The sequence below is a fragment of the Ochotona curzoniae genome, unplaced genomic scaffold (genome assembly GCF_017591425.1).
Source record: "Ochotona curzoniae isolate NIBS_2020 unplaced genomic scaffold, NIBS_Ocur_1.0 contig_3432, whole genome shotgun sequence".
Classification (NCBI taxonomy): domain Eukaryota; kingdom Metazoa; phylum Chordata; class Mammalia; order Lagomorpha; family Ochotonidae; genus Ochotona; species Ochotona curzoniae.
The window spans coordinates 163,283-180,075 of NW_024465859.1; the positions used below are offsets into that span (position 1 = coordinate 163,283).

At 44.6% G+C, this 16,793-nt stretch overlaps 1 protein-coding gene across 1 annotated transcript; it reads right to left on the reverse strand.

The window, feature by feature from the left end:
- Positions 1 to 254: 254 nt before the first annotated feature.
- Positions 255 to 15,504, reverse strand: E2F8 (E2F transcription factor 8). The gene is made up of 12 exons (XM_040980002.1): positions 15,376 to 15,504; positions 13,410 to 13,691; positions 12,875 to 13,031; positions 10,710 to 11,024; positions 10,323 to 10,484; positions 8,743 to 8,880; positions 6,624 to 6,827; positions 6,252 to 6,333; positions 5,471 to 6,002; positions 1,862 to 1,994; positions 1,355 to 1,749; positions 255 to 998 (listed from the first exon to the last, which is right to left on the reverse strand). Exons 1-12 carry the CDS (start codon positions 15,388 to 15,390, stop codon positions 816 to 818), a joined length of 2,598 nt encoding a protein of 865 aa, XP_040835936.1. The 5' UTR covers positions 15,391 to 15,504; the 3' UTR covers positions 255 to 815.
- Between the last annotated feature and the right edge of the window lie 1,289 nt (positions 15,505 to 16,793).

Sequence of the window (16,793 nt, forward strand, 5' to 3'; positions counted from 1 at the left end):
CTTTGAGAAAGCCATGCAAAGTGGAGGGCAAAAATGACACAGGAATGTTCTGCAAACTGTGCATAGCTAAGGACACTCAAGATAAATTTATTCTCCTCCCCAAGGACTGGCTTCTGAGATGAGATAGATACACTCTAATTTTCTCCCCAACAGTGCCCTAACTGGCAAACGAAAGTGTTAAATACATTTTTAAAAAGTTTAATTTGAACAATTTATGATTAAAAATACATTTTATAAATAATTTTTCCAGACTTGATTGAGGATTGTTGCAAACTTTACAAAAAGACATACTGCAACAACAAATTAAAAGAAATTACAAAAAACATAACTACAGCCCTCCTGTTAAAAAATACAACATTATATATCACACAGAGCTTTCTTTGTGCAAAAAAATTTAAAAGAATGCTGTGTTATCCGTGTCAAACACATTTACTCAGGGGAATGTAAACTTTAATACAGTTACCTTGCATAATATTATTGGCACAGCTGAAAAAGTCATTTGTTTTCTCCCTAGAAGTTAATATATATCTTAGTTTAACATTTATAGGACTGAAGGATGAACTTAGCTTTATACAAATGTATATGTGTGTGTGTTTGTATATACCCCTACAGGCAAATGGCATTGTTTATACCATGTGCACACAGATGTACATAATTGTATGTAGGTAGAAAAACAAGTATCTGCTTGACATTGAGTAAACTTTCCATGCTTTTACAGTATTTTCAGAGAAAGTGTTCTCCAAATCAGTCTGTATACATCTTCTGTATTAAATAACTCTTCAGAAAATCAGCCTAAGCCAGCATTCATCAGTCAGTTAGTGGACATCCTCTGTAGAAACTTCCAGTTTTCGCTGAGGGATAAAGAGAGCTCCTAAGGAGGTTTTATTAGCACCATCAAAATCCACGCAGGAGGAGCCCGTCAGCTTGGTTGGTCCTCCTGGGGTACGGAAGAAATTTTCAGTCACTAAGTGTGACCCTTTGGGTGTCACAGGAACAGGCTGGTTGGGAAAAGATGAATGGGAAAAAGTAAGTCAAACCCACATGGATACAAATGTCAGGATATTTACAAGATTATATAAGATTCATGAGTTGTATATAAGGAAATTGGTAAATCCTGGGATCATCTGGCAAAGTCTTGACAAGTCTACATTCTCACTACTTTTGTGAAGACAAAAAAAAGTCTCATATACTCCAGTATTATGGATTTGCTGGGTATTCTTCCTGGGTTCTGGAAGGAAGGTGAACACTTGACCCCCTTTTCCCTCTCCAAAGCAAGGAAACAAGAGAGCTTCCATGACACAGATACTTCAGATGTAATCATTGAAGGAAAAATTGTATGAGATGAAAAGCTCACCTGTTGTGTCCCTATCACAGCAACTGATTGTCCATTCAGGTGGCTCTGGCCCAGGACTGGTGAATCGTAGTTGTTGGCCCTTCCTTGTTGAGTACCTGCATTTTCTGGTATGATACTAACAGCCTCTATTCTTGGAGACACAGGGATGGTTCCAGGCCCAGGGTTGGCCGATACCTGTACACTAGGGGAGATGAGTCCCAGGTGTTGCAGGGTAAAGTTTACAATGGCTGAGCTTGGATTCTGGACAGGAAGTGGGTGGTTCGAAGCAAGAGCCGGGCTATTCCCGACAGGCACGGCTGCCACAGATGTTGGTGAGACCATTAGCTTTAAAGGTGTTACATGAAAAGAGGGAAAGTTAACAGCAGTAAGTTCAGATGATGTCACTGGAATAACACCTGGAAAGAAAAAGGGGGATATCTTAAAATCCCAAACATATTTGTGAGAAATTTGCAAGCCTAAGTGAACTTAGGCTAGCCTGCATTTGAATGGTGTTTTGCATATACTCACCGGCAACTGGGGAGCTGTAGATCCTATGGTTTGGGGAAAGTGTACCTGAGTTTTCTTTACTAGACAAAATAGACTCTGCCCCCAGGGATGAGCACTGGGTAAGAGGGATTAGGTATCCTGATGGGAACAAGGTCTAGAAAACAAGAAGGGTTTATTTTACACACAAATACTACAGGAATAAAAATGGCCATGTGCCTCTTCCAGGACTAACATTCCTTGCTTGTTGTCTCATCTCGGACCAGAGCTTCCGATGGTACAGGCCACTGGCAGGCTAGCCATCTCGCTCTTAGAGAACAGTATCTTCCCACCCATTCCAATGCTTGCCCTGGAGAATAGACACTCCACTTGATCAATGCCACCGGTAATCTGGGCAGATGTCCGAAAACCACCAAGCCTGCTTAGGTTTATGATTCACTCAGCTCGACACCCTGACACTGACACCCTGACACATGCTCTCAGACTTCCTGGTTATGGATGATTGGTGCAAATTCCTAGAGGCAAGTTTAATGTGCTTGAACACCAACCATGGCCCTCTATGTTATTAGCTGTTTGTTTTTTGAATGATGTGAAATGTTTTTACCCAAGGAATATTCTAAGGGACCATAGTTACATGATGCAAACAGGTATCACTTGATGCATGATTAAATGTGTTTGGGAAATGACCATGTTAAGCAGAGGTAAAAGGGTGGCTTTTGCAAGAGAATTTTCTAGAGATTTTAGTGATGCTGTGATAAATCTTCAAGTGAGGTATGCACATGCAGCATTTTCCAGACCACCGGACAACCTTGATTTTGTGGCCTATTAAGGATTAATATTTAAGGAAAATGTTTCAAGTAAATGTTGATTTAAAGAAGGCAATAGCCAAACTATGGTCCATGAGCCAACCCCAACCTTGGCCTAGCTTGGTCAATAAAGCTTTGTTGAAACATGGCCATGCTGATCCCTTTATGTTTTCTGCAACTGCTTTCCTGCTAAAACAGTAGGGTCAAATAACTGCAAGAGAATATATAGCCCATAAAGCCAATAATATTTGCTCTTTATCCCTGTACAGAAAGATTTCAGACCTCTGTTTCACAATAAAAACTTAAACAAGTACAGTTTCCCCCGGTATTTTTTCTAATACTCTTTGCCATAATGACACCAAGCATTCTTAGAATATGCAAATGCAGTTCACCACAGTTCAAAAATCACAGATGAGAAAGAGAAGTGATGAGTCACAGTAGAGAGCCATGTGCCGTGGAGCAGGAGCTCTAGGCAATCATATTACACTGCACGTAGAAAAGGCCAGAGTTAGGCCTGGCATAATGGCCCAGTAGGCTAAACCTCCCTTTGCTGGAATCACACATAGGTGCAGGACCCATATATCCTGGCTGTTCCACTTCCCATCCAACTCCCTGTTTAATGGTCTGGGAAAACAGTAGAGGATGGTCGAAAGTCTTGGGGTCCTGCACCTGCTTGGGAGACCTGAAACAAGCTTCTGGCTCCAGTCACTGTGACCATTTGGGAAGTCAACCAGTGGAGGAATATCCCCCTCTCTGTAAATCTGCCTTTCTAGTAAACATAAAAAGTGCTGGGAACATGCACCTCCCACCATGCCTGTTAATTCACTGTCCTTTATCAAATTGGAGGCATCTGCATGGGTGGCTAAGCAGCTTGAAAGGTCTGTTTTAGCTTTCCCCTGCACAGGAATGGCAGATGCCAAAAGCAGCTCTTATATACTAAGAGACCTTCCTTTTATCTTCCTTCTGATCTTTTTTTTCTCCACTGTCAAAACAACAGTCCTTTGATCTATCAGTTATTAAGTCTTTTCTTCGGGAACCAGCGAATTCAGAACCCACAAGGCTAAAACTGTACCCCAAGATCTTAATTTTGCTTTTGAGTGCCCGGTATTATTGTTGCCTTGAAAGCAGCAGGAATAGAGAATGTTTTAGGTGCTTTACAAGTAGCTACTCTCTGCTTGCTTTAGTCACACACTCTTAGGGTACAAGTTAATCTGATTGCTGGTTTAACACTTTCAAGATTTCAGGAAAGCCTACAGTACTCTAATAACAATCATTTCTCAGTTTTCAACAAATTACATTCATTACAAAGTCTTTTAACCTATAAAGCCAATCTTGTTTCAGTTAGCAAAAGCAGTGAATTCACCATACTTCCGTTCAGCCTAAATGTCATCTGGTCTGGACAGTGTTCTTATGGCTCTTCCTATCACAGCATTCTGCTGTTCATCCACATCCTGTCTCTCCTCTGACCCTTAAGCAGACTGTCGACACGCATTTATTGAATGGATTAGCACAGGACTCTCTCATGTTCTTTGTTTTGCCCAGTCCACACTAAAGGAAATGGTCAAAATGCATCCATAGAGAGGAAGAAAAGAAGCAAAGGATTTGGAAAATCTATCCACAGAAAACCTTAATCCTGAATAACTAAGTGAGCAATAGGGGATCACTATTAAATCATACCCATTGGCCCAAAGAGATTATGGACCTCCCAGAAAATGGAATCAAGCCAAAGCCTTGTGAGCTCCCCCTAGCATGTATGTTAAGTGCAAAGTGATACTATGTCAGATAATAGATGTTTTCAATGGTTACCATGAGACTATCCTCAGGGAAGATTTGAGACACTCTAAAGCTTTTTTCATAACAACAGTAACAAGTAATACCCTTCAGCTCATAGGGCGTCTTAAAAGGATCACAAACTCCTTTATGTATACCATCATGCAATACATTAACTTAACCCTGCAAAAATGCTAATACAGCCATGGGGCAAGCACGCAAAAGCAGCCGCCACCAAAGACACCACGGGTTGGGTTAGCTGTGATCCACAGCACAGTAACTCATCAGGAAAAAATGATGAAAAAAAATACCTTATGGATGCAGGGAAGATGTGGGGAAGCAAAATGAGAGATTAACTTGTTTCCATGTTAGTAATATTTATCTGATGATACCATCTTTCATACATGATGGTACTGATACCTGTGAGGTCTGGTTTGTGGGTATACATCAAACACATATTAATTGTTTCTTGAACTAATTTCCATCCGGGGAAAGAAAGGAGGATATAGAATAGGAGAATCTTTAGAAACCAGTGCATCAAATAGATCTACAATTCACTAACATCACTTTGATCTATTTACATGGAGTAAAAGTTGTGGTTTAAATTTTCTGTTGAACTTACAAATGGGGAAACCATCCAGCTGCCAGGCAACAGAGGGGCAGTTTCCATGACATCAAGCGAACATGAGGTAATGACTCAGAAAGCAGGAGTTACAGGAAGCCCATGCATGCATCTATTAATTAGGGGTGACACCGGCTTGCAAATCAACACTTGTGTGACAGGTGTTCCCATTCCAGTGAGAAAAAAAACGGGACAACCACCCATGTGTTTTAAAAAAAGTAATCCTTTCCTCCCAAGGTGAAAAACATTCCTATTGTCATCCCGGCCAAGACATGAGCTCTCTGGTGCTTCGTTTGGATTTTAAAACGCTAAGGTAAATCTCCTTGTCTTCTGAGAATCCACTCTTTACTCTGGTCGATTTCACAAGCCATCATGGATCTCCAATAGTCAGCAAAAGAATTGCTAAAGCTTTGCACAATTTAAGGCTGTACTTACTGTGGAGACATTTTCAAGTCCTTTCAGTTCCTCTTTAAATTTCTTTTTGGAACCACTGTCCTCGGGCACGCTTGCCCTCTTGGAGCCTCTTTCTCCAGCCGACTCTCTGCTTCGGCTTTTTGTCCCTTGTCGCTCTGGGGCTGGTAGCAAGCCTCCAGGAGTGGTGGATGCACTGGTCTTTGTGGCATCGCCAGCTGCCTTTTCTGTGGTGGTGTCTGTGGAGTCTCTTGATGCAGAAGCTTTAGAAGAATGGGTGGGGCAGATGGTTGGGCTTAGGCCCTGGGGTGGTGTCATGGTCTGGGCTTGGGCAGGTTGCAAGTAGATGGCATAAGATGAACCTGAAGGGGCCTGAGGTAGGATTACGGGCAGCGCTGATGACAGTGGGCTAGGGATCAGGGGCACCACACCCAGAGGTTGGATGAGGGATGGTGCCGTCAGTTCCAACTCAGCGTTCACAGGGGTGTCCGCAGGAGCCACTGGTTTGCAGTGCCCTGACCTTGCCAGTTGTACTTTCACTTTCTTTCTGGGTTCGCTAAAAGATAAGATTTAAAACATGACACAATGGAAATACATCGTCTCTGTAATGCCTAACTACTTTAAGCCTCACATTGAAGCCAAGCTTTTAATAAACTGGCAAGATAGTTTCTGTAATGATTGAACAGGAGATGGAAAAGATTATCTCTCCTGTTCCCAAGACTAGTGCCTATTCTCGCATAAATTAATCCTAATAGCCCAATGCAAAAGTAATTTATACAGTTATGAAAGCACAGTGCCAGCCTACCTTGATTGCTCTTCTAACTGCATTTTGCAAATAGCCGCGAGCTGAGCCATTTTGTTGGGTGCAGAATTTTGAGAACTCTCGGCTGCTGGAACACAAGAGGAAGCGGGAACTGGTTAAAGCTGAGGAGATGGGGTCTCTTGAAAGTCAAAGGAACAGAAAACATGCACCCCAAAGTCACATAGCAATTCAGTGACAACCCCCACAAAATTGCTTTCTGTCCTTCAATTTATACCTAAGTCACATTCAAGGGAATCTGGGCAGATGGAAATTAAAACATTTCTCCCACAAGGATTGCTGAGACTAAGAAAGTTGCCAACCCTCCAGTGAAAAGCAGTACCACCCAGCAGAGCCTGGCTGTGCCTAACAACCTACCTTTGTTAGTCTTAACAGGGCTACTGGGAGCAGAATTGATCTTCCTGCGGTCACTCTCAATAGTCTTCACTAGCTTGATGAGTGATGGGTGTCGGGTAAAGTTCGTTTTGCCGCATGTGGAGAAGAGGTTTTTGGCACAGCTCTCTTTTGCAGTACGCCTCACGTCCCAGTCTGAGGGCGTGAAAGGAATGAGGGGGCTAGGGTCTGAAACAGAAAAGGGACCATGACAGGGGTGGCTCAGCTGCATTTGAGATAGGAAAAGAAAAGTGCAATCCTAAGACATTTTTAGGGATAGTGTAGCAATAGTTACAGAGCACTGACTAGGTGTCAGGTGCTGCTTAGTAGGGATCATCTTATTTATCCATTAAACAAATCTTAAGACACAAGAATTTCCCATTTTAACATGTCTGAATGTGCCCTGCAGTCAGCCCGTGGTACCTGTAGGGATGCTTCCAGGACCCCTGCAGTACTTGAGGGAGCCCATGTTCTTTAGATAAAATAGCAAGCTATGTGCGTATAAATTATGCACATCATTCCACACACTTTAAATCATTTGTCTAGCTTATTTCTAATAACTCATACAGTGTAAATGCTGTGCAAATGCAGCAGAAATGACAAACTGAGTTGTTTAGGAAATAATGACAAGGGGAAAAAAAACACATGATAGCGTAGTGATTAAAGTCCTCGCCTTGAACACACCAGGATCCCATATGGGCGCCAGTTCTAATCCCAGAGGCTTCCCACCCAGCTCCCTGCTTGTGGCCTGGGAAAGCAGCAGAGGAAGGCCCAAAGCTTTGGGACCCTGCACCCACATGGGAGACCCGGAGGAAACTCCTGGCTCCTGGCTTTGGATTGGCTCAGCTCCAGCCGTTGCAGCCGCTTGGGGAGTGAATCATCAGATGGAAGATCTTCCTCTCTATATATCTGCCTTTCCAATTTAAAAAAATCTATACATGTTCAGCAGACATTAATTTAAAAAAAATATTTCCTGGGCCTTGCATGATAACCTAGTGACTAAAGTCCTCGCCTTGCATCTGCTGGGATCACATGAGCACCAGTTTGAATTCCAGCTGCTCCACTTTTCCTTCCAGCTCCCTGCTTGTGGCCTGGGAAAGCAGTGGAGGATGGCCCAAAGCCCAGTAGAAGCTCCTGGCTCCAGATCAGCTCAACTTTGGCCTTTGTGACCACTTGGGAAGTGAACCAGCGAACAGAAGATCTTTCTCTCTATATCTCCTTCTCCCTGTAAATCTCACTTTCCAATAAATAAATCTTAAAAATATAAAAAAATTAAAAAAAAAAAAAGCTCTAGCCAAGGATATATCTGAATCCATGAATATGCAACTCAAGGGGCACAGTTGGCAGATGGGGTCTTCCAGCCAGTACCATGCTCTGCTCCAGTGTACTTGTGTGGCATTTCTTTTTCTGAGTGCTGCAGAAGCTGTGCATTTCACATCTTGTCAAGGTCTCAGCCAGCAGCACGTAGGCCTGAGTAGGATGGCCCTCACAGCCTCCACTCAAGACTCTCCCTCTTGGAAATTAGATCCAAAATCACAACCACACCCACCCTACAAAGGTGCCGGCCGCTGCTTTTCAGAGAAGAATTTCAAAGAAGCAACAAGCCCAAGGCACACAGATAGTAAGCAGCACAGCTGAGGCCAGAACCTAAGTTCCTCTGCCTCTGTGGCCACATTCTTGCCATTTTCCACCAATCTGGGTGAAGATCCTTGGTAGAGTGCCCAATGCCAGCATCACAAAGTTGAGATGAGGACCAGAATCCCTGCCTGGAGACTAGCATGGACACCTTTGATGTCCTCTGCCCGGACAATGAGCAGCAGGATAACAACAGCATCACAACTTATGTTTGCAGTCCTTTCCTATGCGATTCTGCTTCCTGGACACAGCCTGGGGGTGGTTACGGATCACAGGTGATGATGTAGCAAGTAGCCCACTTTCTATACCCGCACTCTTTATCTTTCCACCCATTTTTCTATGCCCCTTCTGTGAGGGGGGCATAGGGCGGAGGGAAGGGGAGAACATCTCCAAATGTGCATCAGTTCAAAATAATGAAGCAGAGAAGGAAAGAGTTAAAAACAACTACAACAAAAGCAAAAACACATACCGCTGGTATTTGGACTAATTTCCGGGCCTGTCCATTTAAAAGCTGGCTTTCGACCTCTTTCCTCTGTAACATGAACCTTCTTGATAAGATCCAGGCTACTCAGGACATTAGCTATATCATATAATCTTCTGATTTTTGCTGGATAAAAAGAAAGCACACACACCACTGAAGGGAATCATCAAAGATCAAAGGATTTTGCTTCCTAAGGACTTCAGACATATCCTAAGAGTATCCTAACCGTCAATGTCAGAGAAATGTAACTCCTTTTAAGTTATGCTACTGATTTAATTAAAATGACAAATAAAATAGCTTTGAATATTTAAAAGACTTATTTACTGCTAGTCCTGGATTTTGAGATGACAATAAAACATGCTGAAAAAGCAACAGTGACTTGAAAGATGCTATTGAGACCCATGCTACAGATTCCAGCTGCTTCCTAATGATGACATGCACGATGTTATGAACAGAAACAAAGTATTAGTGATAGCTGCGTTGCTTTTTTGCTCCCTATAATTTAACAAGATGGAGTTTATACCATAAACACCAAAAACACTATACTTCACAAAATGTGTAAAACTTTATATTGGTCTTATGGACCATGTAAGGTAGATTCCTTGATGCTGAAAATCTTCCGTACTGTTATACAAGTTTGTGTTTACTTCCACGTTAACAACACAAATTGACAAACTGAGCCCTTCCTCTCCATAGCCAGGCTGGGCAGTTCTAAAATCCCTGGGGAATTCAAGAAATTACACATCCGTAATTCCTGGAATACTTCTCCAAGGCTGTGAGAAACCACTTAAACAGAGACAGCTGCAAACTACAGACTCAAAAAAGTAGACAACTCATCAGGAGGCTCAGGATGCCTCCTGGGATCACCCAGGTCCCGTGCCAGCATTCCAGCCTTTACTTCATTCTGTCAACCCAGACACACCTCTATGCGACTAGTAAAACTTCCCAGGATGGAAGCACGTGGGTGCAGGAGTTCCCAAAACAGTTCCTAAAAGTGGCCCCATCTAGGCTCACCTGCAGCAGACCTCTCAACTGCTGAGCCCCACTTTCTACACCTGTTCCCTCTCTCCTCCTTCTGTTCCTGGTGGGTCCTGCAACATCTGGTCCTGCATAGCTGCAAGGCTCCAGCCCTGGATCAGGAACCGAGTTTACAGTCCTTACAGAACTTAGAGCAGGGAATCCGGCCAAAGCCATTCCTTCTAAATGGCAGAATGGCAGCCTGCGGGTTGCTTCAGGGGACTGAGTTATTTATTCTTTCTTGTGTCAGTATCAGTGGAATGAGACATGGGTCCCAGCCCCACGTCACAATGTTCTTCTTTTCATTTAAATGTCAAACAGTAACTGATTCTACTCATGTGGAAAGGGGCAACCAGATGAAGTCTCAGGGTCAGGCGAATGAGGATACCGAGACAAATCTTTGAGTTCTGTTTGTTCGCCAGGTCCAGACCACCCTGGCTTCAGGAAAAGAGGACATAACAAACCAAGAGTAGAGAACTGCTTGCGTGGTAGGTGCATTCGGAAATCAGCCTCAACTAAGATTTTAATAACAGGGCCCCAATGACACTTACTTTTGAACTTGCTTTTATCCAAATCTTCTACATGGTCCTCCCCAATTAAAATCTTGGCAGCAATTTCCAGGCTCACTATCTGAGGCGTTGACACCAAAAACAGCATCACGAATTTCTGGCTCATCACTCTTAAAGACTTGTCTTTGCGGCTGTTCACAGAGGCTTTGGAGAAGAAAGAGGATTAGGGAATTAAAATTCATGAAGGGACAAATGACTTCTAAAGTAACAAGGCTAAAAATATCACCACCTGATCACACAGCCGACAACTGCACCGTTTTACCAGGAATGGCCTCAATAGCTCAAGGGCAATGTTCTGTACCTCAAGACCTTAGTTTTAGACCCAGGAGAAGTGCCAGGCTGTAGGGGCTTTTCCCCACCATCTCTCACCTGCCCGAAATTCCACTCCAGGAAGTTCCACAAAACACATGTCCGGGTGTCCGTTTTGGCCCGAGTTTGATTTGATGATATGATCCTCGATACTGTAACTCTTAATGAAGTCAAACTCCTGTTCATATTCTTTTTTTTTAATCATCATTATCTGCTCGGCGTACTTATTCTCCTCCCCGACACTCTTCAGAGTCCCAAGGGTTTTGTTGAGATTATGTCTCCCATGCCAAGTGTACCGGTTTTTGGCAAGGCGGCTCACCATGTGTAAACTCTCGAGAACATTCACAATATCGTAAATTCGTCGTCGCTCCACATCTACAAAGGTCATGCAACTGGACATCAGATTTTTTAAGAGGCTTGGGATGGAGATTAATTCAGTGTGTTAGAGGATCATAGAACTCAATTTTCTATAACAGCATACACACTACAAACTGAGAAGGTCACAGCCTTGACCCTGCTCTCCAAAGATACAAATAAGGTTTAACATGAATTAAGAAGATGAAAAATAATGAAACCCAGCATGTGCCAAACAGCTTTAGGAACTGTTCACCCTGAACTTGTGAGATGGCTCTTCTTATCTGCCCTCTAGAGAGTCAGACCAGCTAGGTAACTTATCCCAGGGAACAGAGCCAAAAAGTGGCAAAATCAAGCCTTTTCTATCCCAAATCCCATGTTTTCTAAACCACTCCTGTGTAACTCCTGCAACACAGAGACACACATACATCCTCCTAGAACAGCTTTACAAAAGGTACCAAGTGCTAAGATTTCAGAAAAGTGCAAAAACCACGTGGTTTTGTGAAAGCCCTCACATATATGCAGGTCTGCATCTCTAATTTCAGCTACTTTTTAGCTACCATTAATGTATCAGTAATTCTGTGTCTTCCTTGACTCTATTCAACTTGGGTTTCTGATACTCCACACCATGTCAACTTCACACATGGGTTTGTTTCTTTCACATTCCTACTTGGGCACAGCTCAGTGAGGCCTGATCTCACACCTGAATTTAAAGTCCAGCATGCTTGTAACCCCATTGCACATTTTCTTATTTCCACGGCACACTGTCTTAACACAATGCTCATTACTTATGCATTACCCTCTTTGTTCAGTATTGCCACCCTATTAGAATGGAACTCCCACGAGAAGAGATGTCTCCCTTTTGTTCTGGATGTATGCTAATGTATAACATTGCCTGGCACTAATAGGTGACCAAGAGATATCTGCAAATAAGAGTATATCCTACCTGGCTAAAGGATTAAATATGTGTGTCAAGTAGATGAGCTTAGATTGCACATTCTTAAAACATGAAAGTTGATATTTATAATCCTAAGAAGGGTAAAACTTCTCTTTGTAGGGTGACAGCTGTGTGTTAAAATGCATTATCCTATTCAGCTCATCTCTTCAGTTTTAGGTCAAGCTAATTTTAAGGGCTATTATTCTAGTGCAATGGATGAGGCTGCAACCTGTAATAACCAGCATCCTGTGTGAGCATTGCTTTGCACCCCAGCTGCTCTACTTATGATCCAGGGGGACAGGGGTGGGGTGGGGAGGAAGGTGGGACACTGGCAAAAGATCTCTCTCTGCCTCTCCCTTTCTCTGTGTGAACTGGGCCTTTCAAATAAACAAATCCTTAAAAAAAAAAAAAGAAAGACAATTCCATGACTCCAAAGGTGGCCCATATTTGTCTTAACTGCCCTCCCTGCCTTTAGCTGTAACTAGATTCAGGTTGAAGAAGGATGGTATAAGAGGGGTAAAACACAAACCACTCAGCTCAGAAACAGTAGCTCAGGGCCAGGGATGTTCCAGTCTGCACCACAGAGTTTAGCTGATCCTCAGTTTAGCATGTGGAGATGCCACTCAGCAACCTGGCTGCTTAAGGAGAGGCCCAGGATTGCGGCTCTTTGTGAAACTAGTTGTTAAAACAATGTTGCCTTCCTTGACATTTCAGAAACAATCTATTATGAGAGAAACCTCCCTTCTAAACCTTTTTTATCACCTGAGATTTACACAATTAGAAATTACTTATCTTTATTTACAAATTAAGCGGACTTCAGAGACTGCATAATATCCACATGTCCTTATTTGTGTCATTACAGCCCTGGTTAGGTGAGCACTGGTATGAAGGAGTTAAGTCTTAACTGATCCATTTCAGGGAATGTGGTACTTACTAAGTTCTTCAGCCACTTCATCGAGACAGATGTCATTATTCACAGCTGGGTTGGGATAGTTGGGATAGCGTGCCAGGAATTTATGACACAGGAGTCCTAAGCTTTTCTCTTTTCGACTGGGTTGGGATTTCTCATACTCATCTCCATATAAATGTTCCTACAAAGGAAGAGGTAAAGCATGCCTTCTTTAGGAACAAAATGTGACCCATTTGTGCTGGTCATCTGTATTTGGTGGTCTACCCACATACATACAATCTTGCCTCTTATAGCTGCAAGGTTTGGGGGGGGACAGGGGTGGGGTGGGGAGGAAGGTGGAGAAAGCAGGTATAAAACTTCTCGGTGCAGGGAGAGAGGAAGTCTGAGATGAAAAATAACTCGAAGGTTCTGAATTCCCCTTGCTATATTTGGTGGGGGTTAGCTATCAGCTTACGGTGGTGATGCTTTAAATGCGAGCACCCACAAAAGCCTCAATCAACTGTCCCTCCATACCCCTGCCACCTCCCTCCAGTCTCTACCTGGTCTTCTGAAAACTTACATGTAAACAGTCTTTGGCCTCAAGTAATCCACTTCTGTTGTCAAATAACCCCCTTTTCTGATCTCTGTTTCGGATCTCAGGGCTCACAGCACTGATAAGCATTTTCAGATTGGCTGTTGGCGTCCATGGCTCTCCCTGGGAGACTTCCTTGGGCTTGGTGGGCGTAGTCAAGGAGCCTCCGAAGTCGGGCTGGAGCTCAGCCAGCACGATATTTCCCGTAGAGGATTCTTTCAGAGGTGTTTTCATTAATCCCCTTTTATGTGGCTCAAAAAAGAGATTTTCCTGGTTTAGAAGACAAATAATAACCAAACAATCAATTGTGAAACAGGATTTATCAGTTTTTAACTCTAGAAATTATACAACAAATAGACTATGGATAAGAACAAAAATGTCTAATGAGGTTATAAAGATAATGTTATTATGTACATTCCAATACTGTTTGACACTGTTTGTGCTAATACTAATATCCCCATATTTTTAACTATTCCAGACCTAATTGGGCCCAAATGTTTCCATCTCATGTTGTAAGAATTAAAAAAAAAAAAAAAATTGAAGGGAAGCCCTATAAGAGTAAAATGGAAAATAAGAATTAAAAAAACAAATTAGTTATGAATTTTTACTTTATTTTGAAACAATTTTAGATTTAGAGAAGGATTGCAAAGATAGTACAGAGCTGCCATATACCCTTCATCCAGCTAGCCCAAACAGACCTGATGCAAGTGATCCTGAACTGCTTAGAAGTGACTGTTAGTCCAGACATTATAATAAGCAATGGCCTCCAGGGCAGAAACCATTATCCAGCTTGCCCGGTGGCTGTGTGCATTGGGTGCTCAATAAACCACCACTCACGTGCAACAGTCAGGGGCTCAAGGAGATAAGGTGAGGCTTAGCATACGATCAGACTAACCGGAGTGCCTAGAAGCAGGCCCTCTTACTAGAGCAGTCTCATCTCTGAATACCCAGCCTCTCACTTCACACACGGAGAAAATGTGGCCCAGAGAAGTGAAATGGGCTAGCCAGAGTCGCAGAGCTGGCCTCCAGGAAAGGAATAAAGCCCTAGCGGGTCCACGGAGACCATGTTCCTTCCACTCTTGGACACTAGGGAACTCACCCACTCCTATCCGTATCTGCTTTAAAGAAAGCCCTTGGAATGGCATGAGTGAAACCGTTTTGGGAATGTGCATCACTGGGACCATTTTGCAGTGTTTCTAATTGCATCCCTCATTCCTATTCTAAGGCAGAGAGCATCCAGACTGAGAGAGATCCTTTGGCACTCGGACCTGGGCTTCTGTGGGAACCAGCGTGATGCAGCTCATGGAGGATCCTTGAACAGGTCACCGACCCCAGGATGGTTTCTTTTTTTTCCCTACAGCCGCTGTCCTGTGCTTCAGACTACCAGGAGAAACTGTAAGTATCATATTTGGCTAATATCTAAATTTTCAGAACATATGTCTATAATTTCACCCTTTAAAAAACCAATCAGAGGTTGGACACCAATCTACCCAGCCTCACTGAATTTTTCTATACTTCAACAAAATGTTTACATCATGAAAAGCATTTTGAGGCCCCAACAGTTAAAAGAAAGCTGACAACTTCGGAGAAAACTACCTTGAAAAGAAACCCAATCTCAGATCCTGTCCAGTGCCCCTTCTGAGCCCCCATTGCTCAAAAACATGTAGAAATATCACAATGTGACAGACATTTTGTTTTTTCTTAAAAATACCCTTCCTGTTCATCTCTTTGAGACATCTACCGCCAAAATCATTAAAAACCTAGAAAGATTACTTGAACTCTGAGTTAATCTACTCCCCTTTAATAACTAAGTTTCCCTTCCCTCTAGGTTTTCATAGAGGCTAGCCAGAAATAGATTTGACATTAATGAGGTATTGGATAACTCAAAATCTTGCAGTTAAGCTACCATGCTGCATTTCAAAGGAGGCGAAGAATAACGAAGACAAAAAAGTACCTTTTCGTTCTCCATGCTGCAAATTTCTCATGCATTTAGAGTTCCTTTAAAAACGCAAATCTGGAGATGCTCCCGAAATCCCAATGATTCCACTAGGCCAATCAACTCTATGGAAACCTTTAATAGCCTTAAAGGAGGGGGAAAAAAAGGAAGAGGATTAGAAAAAGTTAGAGGAAAATAACAACCAGGAACTTTTCTGTTAAACATTTTTCTAAGGAGCCAGGAGACCGTGTGGACAAACACTAACGAAAAGTGACAAACTAGACATCTATTTTATTCCAGATCAGAGATAGCCCCGCGAGGCAGAAAACTCCAGCACATGCCAGGAAATTCGTTTGACAAACCGATCCGCTGTCACGAGGCTTTCTAGCAGCCCCTCTCCTGTCCAATCTGCAGAGAAGGCAGGCCCCCCCCCGCTCGCCACCCGGGGAAAGGGGACAGCACCCACCTGTCCAGGAATCCTGACTCCGCATGCAGCGCACGAGCCCGGGTCCCGGCCGCGCACTCACCGCCCCGAGGATCTGGACACCAGGCTGCATCTAGGTGCCCGATTCCGCCCCTAGATATACGTGCACAGGCTCAGCAGTCAGGTCTTGCCAGTTGCTGGACACAAAACTTCTAGATTCAGTCCCTAAGCTCTAAGCGTACTACGACTGGGCATTTAAAAGAGCGCTTCGTGATGAAGACTTAGGGGGAAAAAAAAGCAACTTTCCTCAAGATGCAAAAGCGCTGGGCGCTCGCTCTCCGGGCCTGTGCCCGCTCGAAGCTGGACTCCCCGGCCGCAGGCTGCCCGAGCTCCGCGACGCACCCAGGTACGGAGCCCCCGCCGCCGCCTTCTCCCGCGCCCGGCCACTGGCCCCGCCCCGCCAGGCCCCGCCGGCGCGCCGCCCGCCCCACAGTTCCCGGACAGCATCTCCGCGGTTTCCAGGGCAACGGCTCCCGACCAATCCGAGAGGCCGCCGCGGGCCTCCGATTGGTTGGCCGCACCAAGGGCGGGGCCGGACCTTCCGCCTTCGATTTAAAAATTTGGCGCGGAAAGCCGGACCGTGGCCGGCGCCGCCCCTCAGCTGCGCGGGGCTGGAGCGCGGGCAAACCCGCGCCCGGAACCGCGGGCGGCCGCCCCGCCCCCTCGCCCGCCCCGCCCTCCGCGCGGGAGCCCAGCTCCTCCCTCCGCGGCCCCCGGCGGGGCGGGAGGCGGGAAACGGCCGCCGCCCGGCCGAGCCCGCTGCGGGCGCCCGGGCCGCGCCGCTCCGCGCCCCGCTCACCTGTCAGTCCTCCTCACGGCCGGAGCTGGCGAGGGCCGAGCCGGCAGTCCCCCGCGCCCCTTCCCCGCCCCGAGTCCGGGGGCCCCGCGTGGGCGGCGGGGAGGCGAGCGGTCCGTCTTCCCGCCGCGCCGAGGTGGGTGCCCCGGGGAGGCG